Genomic DNA, 22075 nt, shown 5'->3' on the forward strand with positions numbered 1-22075 from the left:
TAGTATTTAAAACGAAACAATAAAACAAACGCCACAATAAATAAATTATGAGGCGCATTTCTAAAATACTCGGATGTAAAAGGTCCGAAGATTAAGTTTGTTAAAAGAACATATACTAAACAACAAATGTAACCTGTGGATGTAAAGGGTCCGGAGGACAAGCAAAACGGGTCAATCAAAAACTAAATCACCCTGTCAAGTCCTGTATTCGATAACAATCTCAGCACTGCATTTGTACAATAAGAAACATTTCCAAGAGCGTCATGTAAAGTTGACGGACTCGATCATATTTTGTACAATACTATATAAACAGTCCCACCGCAAGTGGAACACGGCACATATCACACTCTGGCTGAGGCTCGCCACGTAGCAGATGGCCATGTGTCAGATGACAGTGGGAAATCCTCAACCAGGTGAGTAAAACCTCCTTGTGTCGTGACGCTCTTGTGGACGAATCCAAAACTCAGAAGGTATTCTTTATTCTTCGTAATTTGTATACCTCTTGTGGAGACCATTCTCCTTCCCATTGCCACCATATCGTATCCTTCAGGTAATTTTGAATATCTTGCCACCTCTCACGCCAATACACCTCAGATCCATTCGTAGCACCGTCCCTTGCTGCAGCATCCACTGCCTGGTTACCAGGGATGCCAACATGACTCGGAGTCCACACTACTCCAATCTCACAATGAGAGCTTAGGAGAGTGCGGAAAAGTTCCCGGGTTCTCAACATAAGAGGATCATCAGAATTCACACACTGCAGAGACTGAATGGCGCTGTAAGGGTCGGAGAAGATAAATCTGCCCCGGGGTTGTCTATATTAAAAACAATAAATGTCTGTAAAAAGCATAGAGTTCAGATGTGTAAAATCTGTCTAAATATCTGTCCATTTGCAACAAATAAACAAGAAACACAATCATTTACCCAGGATCAATCAGGAAAAACTAAAGAGGAATTTGGATATTGTGATAAAAGTTCACTAAAAAGAATTTTATAACCAAGGGTGGTGTAAAATTCTTGAAACATATATCAAACATGGGACGTCGCATTATCCACGGTGGAGTGGTCGTATATTCCAGTGTTCTAACTGTTGGCAGGCGGATGTCGATCTCACGAAACCGCACACCTGCTAGACGAAGTCTCTGTGGATTTTCACTGTATCGGCCGTAAAGGGACGGATGGTGAAAGGAGTCGTAAGAATAGTGCACAGGCTGTGAGCGGAGCTTAACTGTATACGATCACAAGACATTACGTCGCCCATACAGTGATGGTTCACCCGCTTCGCAATTCAGGCTCGCTATCCAACTGGTTCGGAAGGCCCCTGTAGAAAGTCGTATCCCATGGTGATGAACAGTATCTAAAAGATGCAATTTTGATTTATTTGCCGAGCCATAAATAAAACAGCCATAATCCTGCTTTGATCGTATAAGAGCACGATAAAGGCGTAAAAGCACTGTACAGTGTGCACCCCAGCAGACCCTGACAAGAGGCGTAAAATGTTTAAGGATTTCTCCTAACGTCTTCTCATATCACGTATATGCGCGTCCCACGTTAATTTATAATCAAAGATAAGGCCTAAAAGTCTCGCAATGTCTATATATTGCAACTCCACTCAATTAAGACGCAGTTCAGGATGTGGATGGAGTCCATTTTAATTGTAGATGTGGATACACTGCGTTTTAGAGTGGATAATTTAAAGCCATTGCGAACAGCCCATTCTGATAGCACGTTGATGGCCAGCTGCAAATGTCGACCGATGGATGGAAGATATCGGAAGCTGAAATATAAACTGAAGTCATCAACGTAAAGTACAGAAGATCTCGGTCATCCACAGTCGGCAATTCCATTGATCGCAATGCAGAAAAGAAGAACGCTTAATACAGATCCCTGCAGAACGCCGTTTTCTTGCAGATGTTCGTTACAAAGTGTGGTGCCTACTCGAACTCTGAAAAACCGCTCTACCATGAACTTCGCAATAATTTATGTTTATTTCCAATGTCACGATGAAGAGGTTACAGCCTAATATAAAGATATCATATTGTGTTAGAGTAAGAAAAAGCAACGTTTTATAAACTAGTGCTAAAGTTACTTAAGACAGCTATCAGCTTAGCAGATGTAGTTTTCAGTCAATGTGATGTCGAATTTAGACTCTTGTTTGTTCAGGTATCCTCCATGAACAAGCTGTAGGGCCAGTACATTTTTTTATTGTTTCAATAGCTCGTCCAGTGGAAATAAGGAGTAATTCAGATAGTTTTAATTTTGTTTTGAAAATGAAAAAAATGCATTAAATCATGGCACTTTCATGATACTATTGATTAAAACATAGTAATAAATAAGTTTGTTTGTAGAAATGGATCAGTAATGAACAATGAGGTTATGTTGGTTTATGGATTTTAAAGTTATTTGTTCTATTTGTTAACTCGAAGATTAACACAAGACACATTAGGAAAATTGTAAGCCACAAGGAAGGCAACTGTAACAAGTCAGCCTCTCAGATTTTTGTGAAACATACATCTCCCTCAATTTCTTCGTGATTTCTGCAATGAACAAGAAACTGAAATCAGTAGGCGATTAACAAATTTTATGTAACCTGACACTTATTAATCAAAAACTTTAGAAGACACATTTGGAATTTGTGAACAGTGGTGATATGAACATGGTTTATCGCTCATAAAATTTCCGTAAAATAAATGAATTCACTTCTTGGTAGTCAGGCCTATAGTAGGCTGTCACAGAGTTAGTTTCCAAACAGAATACAAAGTGGAAGAACTGAGAGCAACTCCTTCGGCAGAATCCATTTGAAAGGAGTCTAGTCGGTGTGCTGGCGTTTATGAAATTTTAGAGAAGTAGATTGCGAGAAGCATTTACCACAATTATCGCATTTAAATGGTTTCTCGCCGGTATGAAGCATATAATGTCTTTTCAGATGACTGGAATGCAAGAAACACTTTCCACAGTCATTGCATTTGAACGGTTTGTCGCCCGTATGCTTCCGCTGATGTATTGCAAGCCGTTTGGGAAGCGAGTAACACTTTCCACACACATTGCATTTGAACGGTTTCTCGCCAGTATGTGTGAGTATATGATCTTTGAGATGCGTCTTGCGTGACAAGTACTTCCCACACACATCGCATTGGAACGGTGTCTCTCCCGTATGCTGGTGGTAATGGCTCTTGAGAGCATGCGGCCGCGGGAAACACTTGCCACACACATCACATTTGAACGGCTTGTCGCCGGTATGCACGCGCTGATGGCACTTCAGCCCACTCGACAGGGAGAAGCACTTCCCACAAACGTCGCATTCGAATGGCTTCTCACCTGTGTGACGGCGCTCGTGTTTCTTCAGAGTACTCGACACCGAGAAACACTTTCCACACAGATCGCAATTGTAGGGCTTCTCGCCCGTGTGCACCCGTGCATGGGCTTTTAAATGACCCTGCTGAGAAAAACACTTTCCACAGATGTCGCATTTGAAAGGTTTTTCCCCTGTGTGCCTGAAGATATGCTTTTTCAGACAACTAGAAAAGGCGAAGCGTATTCCACACTGATCACATTTGAACCGCTTCCCATGTGTAGGAGTCCGGAGTTTTTCGGAGGGAGCAGAACTCTCGTCTCCTTCAGGTACAATCACGTGGTCATCACACTCTGCCGACACAGCGCTGTCGTGGACGTCTGGAAGTACACTACGATGAAGAAATATTATAAGTCTACACAATACAGTAATTAAACATTCACGGCACCTTAAATTGGATGCACTTATGCAATATGGAACCAAGTCCAAAATACAGCTTTTGAGCTACAGCTGTTTTAGCAAATCGTTACAAATAAAATTCTACATCAATACTATTACGAAAGTAATGATTGCATTATTAACATTCTGAAATGCTCTTTCAGATCAATGGTGCAGCTCGCATCAGTATTTGACTCACACAGAGTAGAAGGGCAACATTGGAGTTGGTTCCATATTGCTTATTGCAAAAATGGATATTGGCACTTTGTTCCTACTTGTGTGATTCAAGTGAGAGAGAGATGAGGCAACATTCTAGTTCAAATCCATGTTTAACATTTTATTATTGGAAAACTAAACATCCGAGACACTAATTGTGGGATTACAAATAAAATTTAAAAAATATATATTCATTAGCATTTGTTCATACATTGACTTATCAATCCAAGGTGAAGTCAACATCATCCTGTCCGCACCTGTGGAGTAAAGGCTAGCGTGTCTGGCCGCGAAACCAGGTGACCCAGGTTCGATTCCCTATCGGGGCAAGTTACCTGGTTGAGGTTTTTCCGGGGTTTTCCCTCGACCCAATATGAGCAAATGCTGGATAACTTTCGGTGTTGCATCCTGGGCTCATTTCATCGGCATAATCACCTTCATCTCATTCAGACGCTAAATAACCTAAGCTGATGATAAAGCGTCCTAAAATAACCTACTAAAATAAAAATTCATTGGATTTTCTTCTGCAGTTACATATTTGATACCTAAACATCTTCGGTTCTACAACTTTCTTTGATACATTAACATTCCTCTTGTTGCTATAATATAATATAATATAATATAATATAATATAATATAATATAATATAATATAATATAATATAATATAATATAATATAATATAATATAATATAATATAATATAATATAATATAATATAATATAATATAATATAATATAATATAATATAATATAATATAATATAATATAATATAATATAATATAATATAATATAATATAATATAATATAATATAATATAATATAATATAATATAATATAATATAATATAATATAATATAATATAATATAATATAATATAATATAATATAATATAATATAATATAATATAATATAATATAATATAATATAATATAATATAATATAATATAATATAATATAATATAATATAATATAATATAATATAATATAATATAATATAATATAATATAATATAATATAATATAATATAATATAATATAATATAATATAATATAATATAATATAATATAATATAATATAATATAATATAATATAATATAATATAATATAATATAATATAATATAATATAATACAATACAATACAATACAATACAATACAATACAATACAATAAAATAAAATACAATACAATACAATACAATAAAATACAATACAATACAATACAATACAATAAAATACAATACAATACAATACAATACAATATAATATAATATAATATAATATAATATAATATAATATAATATATAATATTGTGACTCCCACGTGAGATTCGATCTCACGACCGGCGGAGGAGAGGCTAAGTCGGCCTTGTGTTGGGCGGGGTGCGCGCGCATCTGCCTCCTGGGGCATGGCTACGCGCGGTGAAGGAGGGGAGCAGCAGTGTGCGAGATGATTCGAGAATGGACACACGCGTCGAAATATCGCGAACTAGCCAGAACTCATACTTTCTCGCAACGATAGTTTAGCTATAAAAGAAGAAACGCGAGCGAACTTGGGCACTTTTCAGTTTATTCAGCCATTCAGTGAGTAAGCCAGTGAACAGAGCAAGCCAGCCAGTCTTGTGTACCGGAGTTCGACTTGAGTGTGCGTCCGCAACTGTGTCAGCATCCGAAGGTCTGAGTTCGAGTGCAGTGGACCGCAGTTGGAGGGACCTGAGTTCGAGTACAGTGGACTGTCTCTGAAGGTCTGTGGTTCGAGATACTGTGAACTCTAGTGACTGAGCTAGAAGAACTGTGAACTGAGAACTGACAGTTCTGATTTGTAAATAGTGCTTTGTGAACATTAGTTAAAATTAACAGTTCATTGTTATTCGTAACAGTCCGAGTAAATTGTCATTGTCGTCAGTGGAGTGCTATAACGAATACTGTGTTGAGTGAAAATCCTATTGTTGACGAAAGCGTTTAAGGTGAATTGTAGAAAGGAATTATTGTTGAGATAATAAAGTTACATTGTCGTTTAGTTTAAAAAGTTACAATATAATATAATATAATATAATATAATATAATATAATATAATATAATATAATATAATATAATATAATATAATATAATATAATATAATATAATATAATACAATACAATACAATACAATACAATACAATAAAATAAAATACAATACAATACAATACAATAAAATACAATACAATACAATACAATACAATACAATACAATACAATACAATATAATATAATATAATATAATATAATATAATATAATATATAATATTGTGACTCCCACGTGAGATTCGATCTCACGACCGGCGGAGGAGAGGCTAAGTCGGCCTTGTGTTGGGCGGGGTGCGCGCGCATCTGCCTCCTGGGGCATGGCTACGCGCGGTGAAGGAGGGGAGCAGCAGTGTGCGAGATGATTCGAGAATGGACACACGCGTCGAAATATCGCGAACTAGCCAGAACTCATACTTTCTCGCAACGATAGTTTAGCTATAAAAGAAGAAACGCGAGCGAACTTGGGCACTTTTCAGTTTATTCAGCCATTCAGTGAGTAAGCCAGTGAACAGAGCAAGCCAGCCAGTCTTGTGTACCGGAGTTCGACTTGAGTGTGCGTCCGCAACTGTGTCAGCATCCGAAGGTCTGAGTTCGAGTGCAGTGGACCGCAGTTGGAGGGACCTGAGTTCGAGTACAGTGGACTGTCTCTGAAGGTCTGTGGTTCGAGATACTGTGAACTCTAGTGACTGAGCTAGAAGAACTGTGAACTGAGAACTGACAGTTCTGATTTGTAAATAGTGCTTTGTGAACATTAGTTAAAATTAACAGTTCATTGTTATTCGTAACAGTCCGAGTAAATTGTCATTGTCGTCAGTGGAGTGCTATAACGAATACTGTGTTGAGTGAAAATCCTATTGTTGACGAAAGCGTTTAAGGTGAATTGTAGAAAGGAATTATTGTTGAGATAATAAAGTTACATTGTCGTTTAGTTTAAAAAGTTACAATATAATATAATATAATATAATATACTATACTATAATATAATATAATATAATATAATATAATATCATATCATATAACATATCACTCCCATTAGCAAAAAATTGTATTCAAACTCCCATATTTACACAAAACAAACATGGGAACTGACAGCTTGGAGTTGGTTCTAAATTGCAAAACACTGCACTATGGATTCTGTTTTTGGTGGTTGGTTCAGATTTCTCTATAGGGCAGCACGTTACAGATAGGAGTTGGTTCTATTTTGTATAAGAAACTATAGACATTAAGACACATTTTGCAATAGAAATCCAGATATTCATAAAATGGTGGTTGGTTCCATATTGCATAAGTGCATCCAATTATGGAAGGGAAACACATTTAAACCCGGGAAGTGAATAGCCGGTTACAGGCTCTTACTCATTATATTGTAAGGAAGGTTCTGAATTTTGCATCGCCATATTATGACGTAATAGCGCTGATACCAGCAGCAACCTGGACGTTCCATTTTGTGCTACACTGAGAGTCTCCATTTAAGTTACTATATTGTAGAACATCGTAAATGCACATATTTTTCTGACATGAAGCTAGCCATGGAAGATAATTTTGCACATGGTACCAATATTATATTTTAGTGACCCGGTAGAAAGACACTTCCGTGATAACACAGATATTACATGTTATCTCAGTACTTAGTCACACCATTTCTGTCACAACTTTCTAAGAAGATTATAAGGTTGTGAATGAGGTAAAGTGTGTTACTTTCTGAAGAATGTACAATGTAAAGGGGCATGCAAATCAAAAGAGGTTACCATGGCATGAAAAAGAACTACTGAAATAAAACAAAGCTGCAAATAAGGAAATGAGAGCAATGATGCAAGGAAGCATATACTTCACGTGGTATAATGAAGACTACAGATTAAGAAACGAGCAGAAGAGGAAGTACAAACATTGTAAAGGTTTCGAATTTACGCATGCACTAGCAAAGAAATTAACGATAATCTAGAAGGAAGTGTACAATTATGAAAAAATCACTGGGAATAGTTCTTTGTTCATGTTTTTGTCCAAACATGAAAGTCGTAAAAAAAGCAAATTTTAGACCGATAACAAATTGTATCTACCAACCAGGAAAGGTAATTCAGTAGCACAAAGCTCATTAATTACATAACGATGTGTCCAAACTGTATAAATTCTGAAATAGTAACATTGTGCCTCATATCGTGCACGATCTACGAGTATTAAGTTGCAGAACACAGGGAATTAGTCAATTCAAAAGCCACGATACAAATTACATTGTGATTACGAGGTAGCATTTTGAAATTCATTGTAGTTGAATGCCTGGCCACAAGTTCGTTTTAACCCTATTTAAGCACGAAATGAGGCTGTTTGTTAAGCCCAATGAATACTTAGCCTACACGTGTAAGTCATATGACTTTAAATTACTTCAACCTGCTGTATATATTCCAGTAAGTAATGACAATATGAGCCGTTCAGAGCAGAAGTGGTGTAAGTCAAAATTGGGTAATGAGGTTTAAAGTAAAAATTCTGTAAAATACAGCGCAATGTAGCAACTAATACGGTCTTCTTGCTATCCACTGACTACTAATAGTTTAAATAAATTGAATATTAATTGCTACTTTGCGCTGTATTTTACAGAATGTTTACTTTAACCCTCATTACTCATTTTTGACTTGCACCACTCTTGCTCTGAACGGCTCATATAATAAGTGCTTCGTAAACAATTAATATATTTTAGTGTGTTATTTTACGACGCTGTATCAACATCTCAGGTTATTTAGCATCTGAATAAAATGAAGATGATAATGCCGGTGAAATGAGTCTGGGGTCTAGCACCAATAGTTAACCAGCATTTGCTCGTATTGGGTTGAGGGAAAGTCCTGGAAAAACGTCAATCAGATAAATTCCCCCAAACCGGGATTCGAACTCGGACCATCTGGTTTTGCGGTCAGAGGTATTAACCATTAATTTTGATTTACGAAAAAACATTTTGATGGTTATAACTTGTTCTGAACAATCATTCAAATATACTACAGATTCGTAAGAAGTATAGTTACAGGTACTAAATAATTTTGAATAAATGGCAAGCGGAGGAAATAATATTATTCTTATACTACAATCAATTAAACTGTGACAGCAGGAATATACATAGAGTGACAAGTTGGTGTATACGAGATGGTGAAGAAACTATTGTGTCTCCTGGTAAGTCCTAATATATAGGCAACTGAGCATTACAGGGTAATGTGAAAATTGGCCAACTTAGTTAATGACGCACAAAAAGAAGCGCACGTTGATCGCAGACGTACTAATGGATATCGGGAGATAAAGGAGGCTGAAGATAAATCGGAAATGGATAGCCCAAAAGCTGCAGAGTAGTGAATTTTGGGTCACTGATAATTGGCACAATGGCTAAGAGGATATCAAGACGAAACAAAAATCAGGAAGGATAGAAAAACTGTCGTAACAAAGCAAAAACATCATTATGCCCAACAGTGGAAAATGACACAGCAGCACTTCAGCTGTCATGAAGTACACTTTGAGCGAAAGCGATTAAAACAAGTCAGCCGTAAAACCATCACGAATTCCGACAGCGCACTGATATAAAACCCTCCTAAGCTGTAAAACCATCATGAATTCCGACATCGTGTTGATATGAAACCTTCCCAAGCCGTAAAACCATCATGAATTCCGACATCGTGTTGATATGAAACCTTACCAAGCCGTAAAACCATCATGAATTCCGACATCGTGTTGATATGAAACCTTCCCAAGCCGTAAAACCATCATGAATTCCGACAGCGCGCTGATATGAAACCTTCCCAAGCCGTAAAACCATCATGAATTCCGACATCGTGTTGATATGAAACCTTCCCAAGCCGTAAAACCATCATGAATTCCGACATCGTGTTGATATGAAACCTTCCCAAGCCGTAAAACCATCATGAATTCCGACAGCGCGCTGATATGAAACCTTCCCAAGCCGTAAAACCATCATGAATTCCGACAGCGCGCTGATATGAAACCTTCCCAAGCCGTAAAACCATCATGAATTCCGACATCGTGTTGATATGAAACCTTCCCAAGCCGTAAAACCATCATGAATTCCGACAGCGCGCTGATATGAAACCTTCCCAAGCCGTAAAACCATCATGAATTCCGACAGTGTGCTGATATGAAACCTTTCCGAGACGTAAAACCATCATGAATTCCGACAGTGTGCTGATATGAAACCATCCCAAGCCGTAAAACCATTAGGAATACCGACAGCGTGCTGATATGAAACCTTTCCGAGCCCTAAAACCAACAGGAATACCGACAGTGTGCTGATATGAAACTTTCTAAGTTAGTACAAAGCCTATGAAGACCGATTGTGGTTTTGTTATTGCCTGCAATACTAGGACGAAGATGACGTTATGCATCTCTTGCCATGTGATAAGTTCTTACCTGGACAATCCATCGTCCAAACTATCAAAACGATCGTGTATAGGTACTCTCAATCAGTGACATTGGATCAGATGATATTTCTCTTTTTCACGCTCAAGAGACTCATGTAGATTGGTAAAGAAAATGAGAAATCATGGGATGGACAATATTTCAGAAACACTATTTTGACAGCTAATGTTTTTCCAATTGTAAGAGATGCAAACAATATACTGCACCCACAGATATTGTGCTTCCTTCATGACGAGGCTCTCCATTTCAAATCCTACGGAACTAAGGCGTTCTAGGAAGAACGTAGCATTGACTTTCTTGGAATTGCCAAATGACAGAACATTTCGCACCAATATGAAGAATGCAGTTGAAAATTTGATTACGGAAAGAGATGGTGACCGTTATTTACGTCATACCTTTTTGGTCCATCTCGAAGAAGTCCTGAAAGATGTGGAAATCGCAACGAATCTGTTCTAAAGTGTGTTTAAGTCACATCTGGATAGACGAAATGCAGTATGGAACTACATTTGTTGCTTTTTCCTGCATACCCGTAGAAAATACTTAATTGTAGTCCCAGAATCATAAATGGCCCCGAATCTTGAAGCTCGTCACAGAGCACGAGAGCCACTATTGCATGCTCCGGTCACAAACTTGGTGGAACACACCTCGTCCGGTCATCCACATGAGCAATAGCCAGTTATACGTACCGGTATCATAGGGAATGCGGTAAAATTCCAGATTGTCATATTGATTCATTGTAATGAGGCAATACTAGAAAAAACGAATGACTTGCACATCACACCCACCTTTCAGTCAGAACCTCATTCTCCTCTGCCGTTATTTCCAGCTTCAGCTCGTCCTTCACAGTCTCCAAGCAACACCACTCTTCCTACAAATTGAGAGCAATGAATTTAAAGAAAGGTAGTGGCCTACCGTAATTTGCAAGAATTAACTTCATTTAAATCGTGTAGTCATAAAAGAATTTTAAGTAGCAGAAGACAATTTTCGGGGCAGTTTTTCGTTGGGGTCTCCTGCCTCTTACACAACATAACTGGACTAACTACAGTTGCAGAATTTAACTGTAACTATTACTTCATTTTGCAATCAGTTTTTTGGTAGAACACACCTCAGCCTCACAATGGCTACATATGTATTTCATTCTGTGACTACAAAACATTATTTCACATCATATAATGCTCTTCAGGAAGAATTCTTAATCTGATCTAGCTGGACTGGGTAAAGTATATCGTTACTTAGTTAGTGGGGTTTAAAAGGGCACGTCAGCTGCTATGGCTATTTGAGCCCTTATCTAAAATTCTCAACAAAACGAAAAACATATACACCACAGTAAGCTGAATGCTAAAACGAAATAAAAACGTTGTCACGGCAGAAACGAGGTACACAAATGCAGTTTCAATGACGTGATGCATAAAAATCATAAAGAGAGTCGAGGTAGTACTGAAAAAGAAACAATAAAATAATAAAACAAATACCAACAAAAATAAATTATCTGGCGCATTTCAACACAAAATTTTACAAAATATTCGGATGTTAAAGGTCCGAAATGTCAAGCATGTTAAAAACATATATTCAACAAATGCAACCTCTGCATGTAAAGGGTCTGGAGGATAAGTAAAACGGGTCAATAGAAAAACTAAATCACCTGTCAAGTCCTGTACTCCATAAAAATCTTAGAACTGCATTTGTAAAATTGAAATCATTTCCAAGAGCATCATGTAGAGCTGCGGAAATGCATATTGCCGACGGTCAAAGTCATATTTTGTGCTATGCAATAAAAAATGTTCCTCCGTAAATGGAACACGGCATATCTCACACTCCGGCTGAGTCTCGCCACGTATCACACGACAGTGGCCAATCCTCAACCGGGCGAGTAAAACTTCTTCGTGACATGCCGCACTTGTGGACGAATCCCAAACTAGAACAGTATTCTTTATACTTCGTAATTTGTTTCCCTCATGTGCAGACCATTCTCCTTCAATTACCACCATATTTTATATTTCAAGTAATTTTTAATGTCCTGCCACCTCTCGTGCCAATACACCTCAGAAACATTCATTGCATCAGCCCTGGCTGTGGTATGCGCGGCCACATTTCCTGGAATTCTTACATGATCAGGAATCCACACTACTCCAATCTCATAATCACAACTAACGAGAGTGTGGAAGAGCTCCTGGGTTCTGAACAAACAGCGTATTCCGAATCTCACCGGTCCGGTGGCATCAATGACGTCACGTTACAGCGAAATAAGGAACAAAACTGCTGGAAGGATCGATGCTGTCATGGCGACTGTACAAGTTGTTTTCTGTGCTAAGCTAGCAAAATTTTGCGAAATTTTCGTACTCCCATCTCGTTCAAAGAAAAGATAGCATAAACAATTTATTTCTTGAACCGGTAGTAATAACTGGTCCGTTGACATGTTCGCTCATAAGCCATTAACATATTGTTTTTACGTTGTGCTCATTACAAACAATACAGCAGAACTAAAGCAGAACACACCGCCATGACACAACAGTGCACGATGTTATTCATCTGCTAATTCCCGCCCTATACAAGAACCAAACAGATTCACTGATGGCGACTGATGGACACTGCCACCACCTCTGCAAGTTGATGGCACCGGTGCGACACCAGTGGAGCATCAATGACGTCATCGGTGGAATTCGGAACACCGTGATGCCATCAGATTGCTCACCGGTGAAATTCGGAATACGCTCAAAGCAGATCACCAGAATTAAAGGACTGCAACGACTGAATGGTGCTTAAAGAGTAGGAGCAGATAAGGAATCTGCCCCAGGGTTGCCTAATTAAAAGCAGTAAAGCTCTATAACAAGGCATATAGTTCAGCAGTAAAAGCACTAGTATATTGGCCCAGCTTATATTTAAATGAAGGAACAACCAACACAATCATTTATCCGGGATCCGTCAGTAAAAACTAATGAATTATTTGGAAACTGTGATAAAAATTCACTAAAATGAAGTCTATAAATAAAAGCTGGTCTAAAACTCTTAAAATTTCGACTCACACTTACATCAGATATGGGACGTCGCGTGGAGTGGTCGTACATTCCAGTTTGCGAAATGCTCGCAGGCGGATATCTAGCTGTGAGAGCAGTTCACGAAACCGCACACCAGCTGGATGAAGTCTCTGTGGATTTTCACTGTATCGGCAGTCAAGAGGAGAATGATCAAAGGAGTCGTAACAATTGTGATCAGTATGCTAGCAGAGCTTTACACCATATGAGCACAAGACATTACGGTGCCGACACAGGGATGGTTCACCGGACTCGTAATATAGGCACTCCATCGGACTTGTAGGGAAGGCCCCTGTAGAGAGCCGTATAGGATGATGATGATGGATAGCATTTAAAAGACGTGATTTGGATTTATTTGCTGAGCTATATATGAAATAGCCATAATTCAGCTTTGGTCATATAAGTGGACAGTAAAGGCGCAAAAGCATTATGCGGTCTGCACCCTAGCGAACCCCTGACAAAAGGTGTAAAATATTTAACAATTTTCGACAATGCCTTATTAAATCACATATATGTGCCCCCTTGTTAGTTTATAATCAAACATAATCAAACATCAGTGCCTGTATACTGCAATTCCACTCCATTGAGACGCAGCTCAGGGTATGGATAAACTCCACGATGGCTGTAGAAGTGGACACATTGTGTTTTCGGAGAAGAGAAATTAAAGTCATTCCAAACAGCCCATTGTGATAACACATTGATGACTAGTTGCAGCTGTCGACCGACAGATGGAAGATATTGGGAACTATAATACAAACTGAAATCATCAACGTACAACAGAGAAGACGCTCGTCCACCCACACAGTGGACAATTTCATTGATCGCAATATAGAAAAGAAGAACGCATATTACAGAACCCTGTGGAACTCCCGTTTTCTTGGAGGTGTTCGTTAGAAAGTGTGGTCCTACTCGAACTCGGAAATACTGCTCTGCTGTGAACTTCGCAATACACGTTGGTAGACTGCCACGAAGTCCCCAATCATGCAGAGTTTGCAGAACTCCATAACACCATGTGGTATCGTATGGCTATTCTAGATTGAAGAAGACTGCCATAAGTCGCTCCTTCTTGAGGAAAGCATCTCTAATGGCGGTCTCCAGCCAAACTAGGTGGTCTGCTCCTGGTCTGTGCTTAAGGAAACCTCACTGGATTTTAGATAATCGGTTTTCCGATTCGAGTACCCACATCAGGTGTTTACTTATCAATTTTTTCCATAACCTTGCATACGCAGCTGATGAGACAAATTGGTCTGTCGCTCCCAGGTAAAGATGGATCCGTTCCCAGTTTCTGGACTGGGATAACAATGGCGGAACGCCAAGTAGACGGAAATATACTCTCAGTCGAGATTCTGTTGTACATTGCCAGAAGAAAGAATATTCTAGCTGATGGGAGATGGCGAAGAATGTGGTTATTGGTGTTGTCAGTGGATATGTCTAGTACCGCCTCCAGCTCCTCGGATGTGAACGGCATTGCAGTGTTAAGTGTTACCAGATTTGAAATTTTGGTTTCGTTTTTCTGCGGCATCTTCAATTTTTAGAAATTCCACGACATAACTCTTTGAGCTGCTTATTTCTGCAAATGTGCTAACAAATATTTCAACTAATTCTATGGGAGTGGTGGTCGTTAAGCCATTGTTCAGAAGGCCCGGAATTACAGAACTACGTTTCCCCATTATTCGACGGACTTTGTCCCATACGATGTTAGCTGGAATGATCTTGTTCAATGAATTGACGTAGTTTTCCAGGACGTGTTCTTAGCATCGCACACAGTACGACGAGCTTTGGCTCGAAAACGTTTATACTGGACAAAATTTTCTTGGGTGGGATGGCGCTCAAATTGAATTGATGGCCGACTGAATCACCACATTTGAAAAGTGATCTATTACAGAGTCCACACTTTCATGCCCATTATCATCGAATGATATGGACTCCGAAAATTCGACGGAGTCCGCCTTTGTAGTGCCCCAGTTTGGAGAATGAGATTCTTCAAGGCATAAAGCACACATATGGATTCGGATGGGGTAGTGGGTGGGCATAAATCACTGAGCACTCGAAATGCGTGGACAAACCTGGGTTACAGAGGGAGATATCTATCATGGGGAAAGTACCATAAGCCATAGATAGATGTGTTGCTTCCCCGGAATTCACGGTAATCAGATTGGAAAGAGTACATATCTCCATTTTATATCCTCTCTCATCATCAGAATTAGAGCTCCAACAGTGGTGGGATGCATTGAAATCCCCCACTAACAGATATGGAGCAGGTAGCTGCGTCAGAATATCTCCAATTCCATTTAATGTGAAAGTTGTATCAGAGGGTATATACACACAAATTATGGAAAACTGAATGCTAGGTAAAGTTATTGTGGCAGCTACACATTGATGTCGAGTGGTAATATAGATGACAGAGGAAAAGATACTTTGGCTGAGTAGGAGGACACAACCTCCGTTGGCAAGATACCGGCAAGATGATCATACCAGTGAACGCAGTATCCCGACATTTTGAGGGAGTGTTCAGGTCAGAGGTGTGTCTCCTGAAGACATAAAATAGCAGGATTCTTATAATAGATTAATTGTTGTAGGTCTGCATATCTGCTGCGTACACATTCCATTGCATAATATTAATCATCTCGAGGAGCTATATCATGATGGTGGTTTTACAGGAGATATTGTCTTCTGTTCTTTCTATGACTCTGTGCCTTAGACTGCGACAGCTTATTTTTCGATTGCGGTGACTCGCTTGCAGTCCATCGCCATCCTGATCTCGATCGTGTTCTAGATTTGTTATCCCAATGAGATGTACGACGTCGTGACGTCCTCACAGGCGCCGAATCTGTCTAGGACGTCACAGCGACTATCTTTTATGGTGTATAAGCCCTGATTTCAATGCCACACTTGTCGTCCGAGCCGTCAGTCTGAGTGGCAGCGTCAACATATGTCTGGGTTGCAGACTCAGTTCGCTTCCCCAGGTAGATCTTCAAGACGTGGCATTTGTGTTGCCATATTTATACCCTCCATTGGCTTCTCCAAAACTGAAGCATATGACTTTTCTCTACGTTTATTTTCGTCTTCAAGAATACGTTTACGCGCCTCGAAGAAGATAATATTGTCTCTTACCTGGAGGTCTTGAATTGCTTTCTTTATAATATACTTCGGGCAGTCTTTAGAGTTTGAGGTAAGTCCGTAAGCAACGACGAGCTGTGGAATCTAATATAATCCTTCCTTTGTAAGATTTGTTGAAATTACAAGAATATGCTTGTTGACAAAATAGTGTGAAAACATGGTATCATGGTGCTTCAATATTGAAAATAATATATACAGTACCAAAATAAAAGATTTGATTATATACACTGACCGGCAAAAAAACCGATCACTTGAAAAAAATACTAAAAGTCAAGTTTAAATGTAAATTATGAAGTAATCCCAGAAATAACATAACTGTAATCGTACTCAATCTAAAGATTACACTTTTATGAACTTGTAACACGTAAATTCACACCTTCCACATCAATTTTGAGTCAATGACCGTCATATGTTCATAAATCTACACTTTTGTTGAAATTTTGTAAAATTTTTCACTAAATTTCACTGAAAATGATGTTGATGCACAAAACTTAAATTCACACTAACAATAACTGAAGCAAACACTCAGTATCTGGTCTCTGTGGTCGATATTGTCTCATTCCTCTTGGAGTGCCGCCTGCAGATCACTTAAGGTCTCCGGAACATGATTACGATCTCGGATATGTCTACCCAACCTATCCTAGAGATGCTCTATAGGGTTTAGGTCGGGACTCCAAGCTGGCCAGTTGAGACGAACAATCTTCAATGCATCAAGATGCTGTGATACACAGCGCACTGCATGTGGACGAGCATTGTCATGCATGAATATGAAATCGTCTCAATAAATGGAGCAAAGGGCACGACGTGATCGACGAGAATCTCGTTGATGTAGCGGTGAGCGATCACCAATTCCGTTCGGGCCTCCATGGAAATGTCGCCCCAAACCATCACGGAACCTCCACCGAATGGCGTCCTTGACAATGTGCACCCTGAATACCGCTCTCCAGACTCTTTCCCTACCATCTGGAGATTTCAGGGAGAAGCTGGACTCAGCAGAGAACAGCACACTGCTCCACTGCTGCATAGTCCATTGGGCATGCTGACGAGCGAACTGAAGAGTCAGCTCGGTGCTGTCTGGTCAGATCTGGTCCCATAGCAGGTCGTGGTGATTGAAGGTTTTGTTCTTCAAGGTGTTGTTGAACAGTCCTCTCGCTCACATTAGCACCCCACACATGTTGTAGTCGATTCCGAGCTTCAACTGCTGCAGTATGGCGGTTTCTTAGGACCTGGCTGACGAGAAATCTGTCATCTCGGGCTGAAGTCTTCCTTTCTCTGCCAGATCCAGGTCTTCTGAAGGAACTCTGTGTTTCCCGGAACCGTTTCACAGCCTCTTGCACCGTGGTGTATGATGCGCCTATGGTAACAGAGGCGTAACGGAGGCTGCGTCCATCATCAATGAGAGCGACTGTTCTGGCAACGTCTTGGGGTGACAGAGGCATTGTCTGAACTAAACTTACTGATGAAATGGCAAACAAACCATTTTCGATAGTTATTATTCATTTTCAAAAAGGAAACGAAGCAATAAAGCAATAAAACCTCTTCATTTGTTTATGATGACCTACCCCACATGTTCAGCACAGAAACACACTCCTTCGTTGTTAGGCGATAAACCGAAGATTTATTGGTCTGAAAGGTGTGAATTTACATGTCAAAAGTTCATAAAAGTTTTAAATTTAGTATGATAACAGTTATGTTATTTCTGAGATTATGTCATAATTTACATTTAAACTTGACTTTTAGTATTTTTTTCAAGTGATCGGTTTTTTTTTTTTTTTTGCTAGTCAGTGTACAATGTGTATTTGCTTTATGATGAAATTGACTTCGTTTATCTTCAGACGATGATACCACAAAATATTTGTAACTTACATCTAATGCATAAATATTGGAAAATTCAAAGACAACTCATTCTGTTACTCCTCCTTTGATCAGATAAACATACCATTTTCACGAAAACATCTACGAGACAAAGAATTTGACTCCTGGTGTACATTGCCTCAGAAAGTAAAGGGCGTCATTCTATACACAGAATACACGCCTGGTAATAAATGGCTATCTAAACTGAATGGATTGACCAGCAGTGAATGGAAGGACGCTATTAAGATGACTGCCTATGTATGCCTGGTACACGCTCTACTAGGTAGGTCTCAGAATGGAATGCACTGCCGACATTGTCGGAGTGAGAAAGAAACGCTTGCTCACATTCTGGGAGCCTGCCCTCATGGAGAACTACTGAAAAATAGCCGATTCCTCCTAGCATCGGCCCTAAGAGGAAAAAAACTACCAGATAGAAGAGGATGTCCATGGTTTGTCCATAAATGGGTCTATATGGTGTATTGACATCATCGCTATTCCGACATCAACAAGCCGATTCATAATTGATCCAACTGTAAGGAAGGAAACACACGAAAATCAACCTGATGACGTACATCACGAAAAATGCAATATATACAGCCTCACTATATCATACAATAAACAAATATCATGTAACATCGATCGAAGTTATGGGATTACTGATTGGGGTTAGAATCTACACCTGTGGAGTAACGGTCAGAGCATCTGGCCGCGAAATCAGGTGGCCCGGGTTCGAATCCCAGTCGGGGCAATTTATCTGGTTGAGGTTTTTTTCCGGGGTTTTCCCTCAACCCAATACGAGCAAATGCTGGGTAACTTCTGGTGCTGGACCCAGGACTCGTTTCACCGGCATTATCACCTTCATTTCATTCAGACGCTAAATAACCTAGATGTTGATAGAGTGTCGTAAAATAACCCAATAACATATAAAAAAAATTGGGGCTAGAGGGACCATCACAAAAAGATTCTAGAACAAACTCTTGTTACTGAAGTATCTCTGTCTGCAGTGAAGAGATCTATAACAATCCTGAGAAACCATCTCTACACGTAAATAGACTGATCTCTTTCCTATGGTGATCTGCTCACTCTTAAGTTGGGTCCTGCAACTAATACTGAATAGATGACTGCGATCACCTGATAACAAACAGACACTAGGAAGATTTGCTGTTTCTTCTGAAATTAATGAAGATTGGTTTAATCATTTCCAATTATTTATAATTGTGTTATTTCTTTTTCTTTTCCTTCTCCACTGTTTTATTTTTTTCATTATAACTGTTTACCTACCATTTATTTAAAAAAAAAAAGAACAATAGTCAGCTTTGTCTTGTAGGCAGGAATTTGAATGAGTAACAAGTGGAGTATTGTATATGCTAATGTACTTCACTGATTTTCAACTTATTTTGTTCCCTTTCAGAAATGTAGATAAAATATTATGAAGTATGCTTTCAAATGAAAGTGAAATATACGTTTAGATGTACAAAGGTACAACATATCACAATCGTAGGTGTGAGTTCAACTTGAACCTCAGTACAGCTTGCAGGCATAAAAAATACTGAAACATTTGCCAAACAGGATAGCAAACGAAAGTGATGGTGGGAAGCAAAGTCAATAGCAAATCACAAAACATTCTGGATGTTCGGACAACAAACTGCAAACATTAAAATAAAATGTAAATTGATATGTGTACCGGTATATTATGCTTCTGTAATTATAACAATTTTAGGAAAATGTTGTGGAATACTTGCATCCTACGAACAATCCCTTGTCTACAGTCTTTTTCCTCTCTATCACAGATTAAAAGGCAATGCTAGTACAGATGTAAAGAACGCTTGCGATGAAACAAAATACAGTAGCGTGCAAATTAATCCGAACACGACATATTTTTACATTTTCTGTCATTGTTGACCTCATAGCTGCTCATACCGCTTTAATTGACATCTGTAGTACGTGTAATTCCATTGTTGAAGGTCTGTCGTTATTATTTTTTTATAATATGTGACATTTTGCCTGTCGTTTTGTACTTATAAGCTTTTCAGTTGTGTTGAAAACTTAATACTGCAATCCTGTGTACATTCTGTCGTCTTCACAAATGGATACAACTCCACGAAAACGGTCTAAAATTATAACATTAGCAGAGCATTCTTCTATGACACAGAGGCAAATTGCTGCAGAATGTCACATCGGTTTGGCTACTGTTAATTCGATCATAAAACGATACAGGGAGACTGGATCCATCACACCCCAGAAAAAAGGAAACTGTGGCTGGAAAAGGAAGACTTCACCTGCAGATGATCGTTTAATTGTCAGGAAAAGTAAATTAAATCCTAGACTAACTGCTGTCGACTTAACCCGCGAGTTAATGGCTATCACTGGGGCGAATACTCACGTCACAACAGTGCGGCATAGGCTTTTGGAAGCTGGACGAAGGGCTCGTAAGCCTATTAAGAAGCAACTGCTAACCCTGTTATGTGCAAAAAACGCTTAATGTGGGCAAAATTACATTAACACTGGACAGTGAATGACTGGAAGAATGTACTTTTTTCCGATGAGTCTCATTTCGAGGTCCACGGCCACCGTGTTTCTTACATACGGAAAGGATCCGAAAAAGTAACAGCAGCTCATCTCCAACAAGCACCCAAATACCCCCCTAAAGTAATGTTTTGGGGTTGTTTTACACATGAAGGGCCTGGAGCATTAATACCTATCAAGGGAATGACGAATTCTGACAAATATATTCACTTATTGGAAACCAGAATCGTACCCCAGCTGCAAAAATAATTTCCGGATGGCAGAGGTGTGTTCCAATAAGACCTGGCACCATGCCATACGTCTCGAAAAACTACAGAATTCTTCAACAAGAAGAATATTCAGGTACTCCCCTGGCCAGGCAACTCACCCGATACCAACCCCATTGAGAACTTGTGGTCAATTTGCAAAAGAAGAATGCAAAAAATGGATTGTTCTACAAAGGAGAAGATGATTTCTGCTCTCATTGGTGGATGGTTTCGCGATGAAGAAATGAAGAATATTTGTGGGAAATTAGTGGAATCCATGCCAAATCGTCTCAGAGCTGTTATTAGGAACAAGGGAGGCCACATAGATTACTGAGGTATGTCTTAGATCCTTTTTTAATCCCGTTTGAGTGTTTTTGCATAAGTAATTACGTTGTTCAGATTAATTTGCACGCTACTGTACAAGTTAAACAGCCAGTGCATTCCATATGGTGCACTCACCTCAGGTTCAAATTTCTCCACAGGAAAAGTGCCAGGTAACAGGCATTCCTCAAATTTTATCTTAGATGTGAGATTATGGCTGTGATCCACACATTCCTGCTTTATCCGGATGACACAATGCTCCAAAATGTTTTGCTCCTGCATAACACAGAGACATTACAAATGAGCTATTTATTACAGGCTGGTAGAAGAGTTACCAGCTGCTCTATGTCTGCACATGTCACAGCTTGACTACAACAGCATTTGTTGCTGCTAAGGAACCAGATCTTGACAAGCACATATCACAGAGACCATATTTACCTCTGGAACTTGCAATGGAACATTAATTATGTACACTTTTGTTAAAATGAGTTACGCCTACACACTACACTGCGTTCGTAGCTCGACAGGACCGTTCAGTGGCGGCCTTGGACTGGGTGAAGATT

General features: G+C 39.1%; 1 protein-coding gene across 7 annotated transcripts in view; it reads right to left on the reverse strand.

The window, feature by feature from the left end:
• Positions 1–1964: 1964 nt before the first annotated feature.
• LOC138693486 (zinc finger protein 235-like) overlaps positions 1965–22075 on the reverse strand; it is a 31186-nt gene continuing 11075 nt past the window's right edge. For 6 of the 7 annotated variants that reach the window (XM_069817488.1, XM_069817490.1, XM_069817487.1 and 3 more), the window contains 3 exons: positions 21651–21788; positions 11200–11282; positions 1966–3683 (listed from right to left, as the gene is read on the reverse strand). In XM_069817488.1, the coding sequence (XP_069673589.1) occupies positions 2810–3683; positions 11200–11282; positions 21651–21788 (1095 nt within the window). In that variant the 3' untranslated portion in view covers positions 1966–2809. Of the gene's footprint in view, positions 3684–11199; positions 11283–13443; positions 13573–21650; positions 21789–22075 lie in introns of those variants that run through there. The other variant, XM_069817493.1, reaches the window with a different exon arrangement.

The sequence above is a fragment of the Periplaneta americana genome, chromosome 17, assembly GCF_040183065.1.
Source record: "Periplaneta americana isolate PAMFEO1 chromosome 17, P.americana_PAMFEO1_priV1, whole genome shotgun sequence".
Taxonomy (NCBI): Eukaryota; Metazoa; Arthropoda; class Insecta; order Blattodea; family Blattidae; genus Periplaneta; species Periplaneta americana.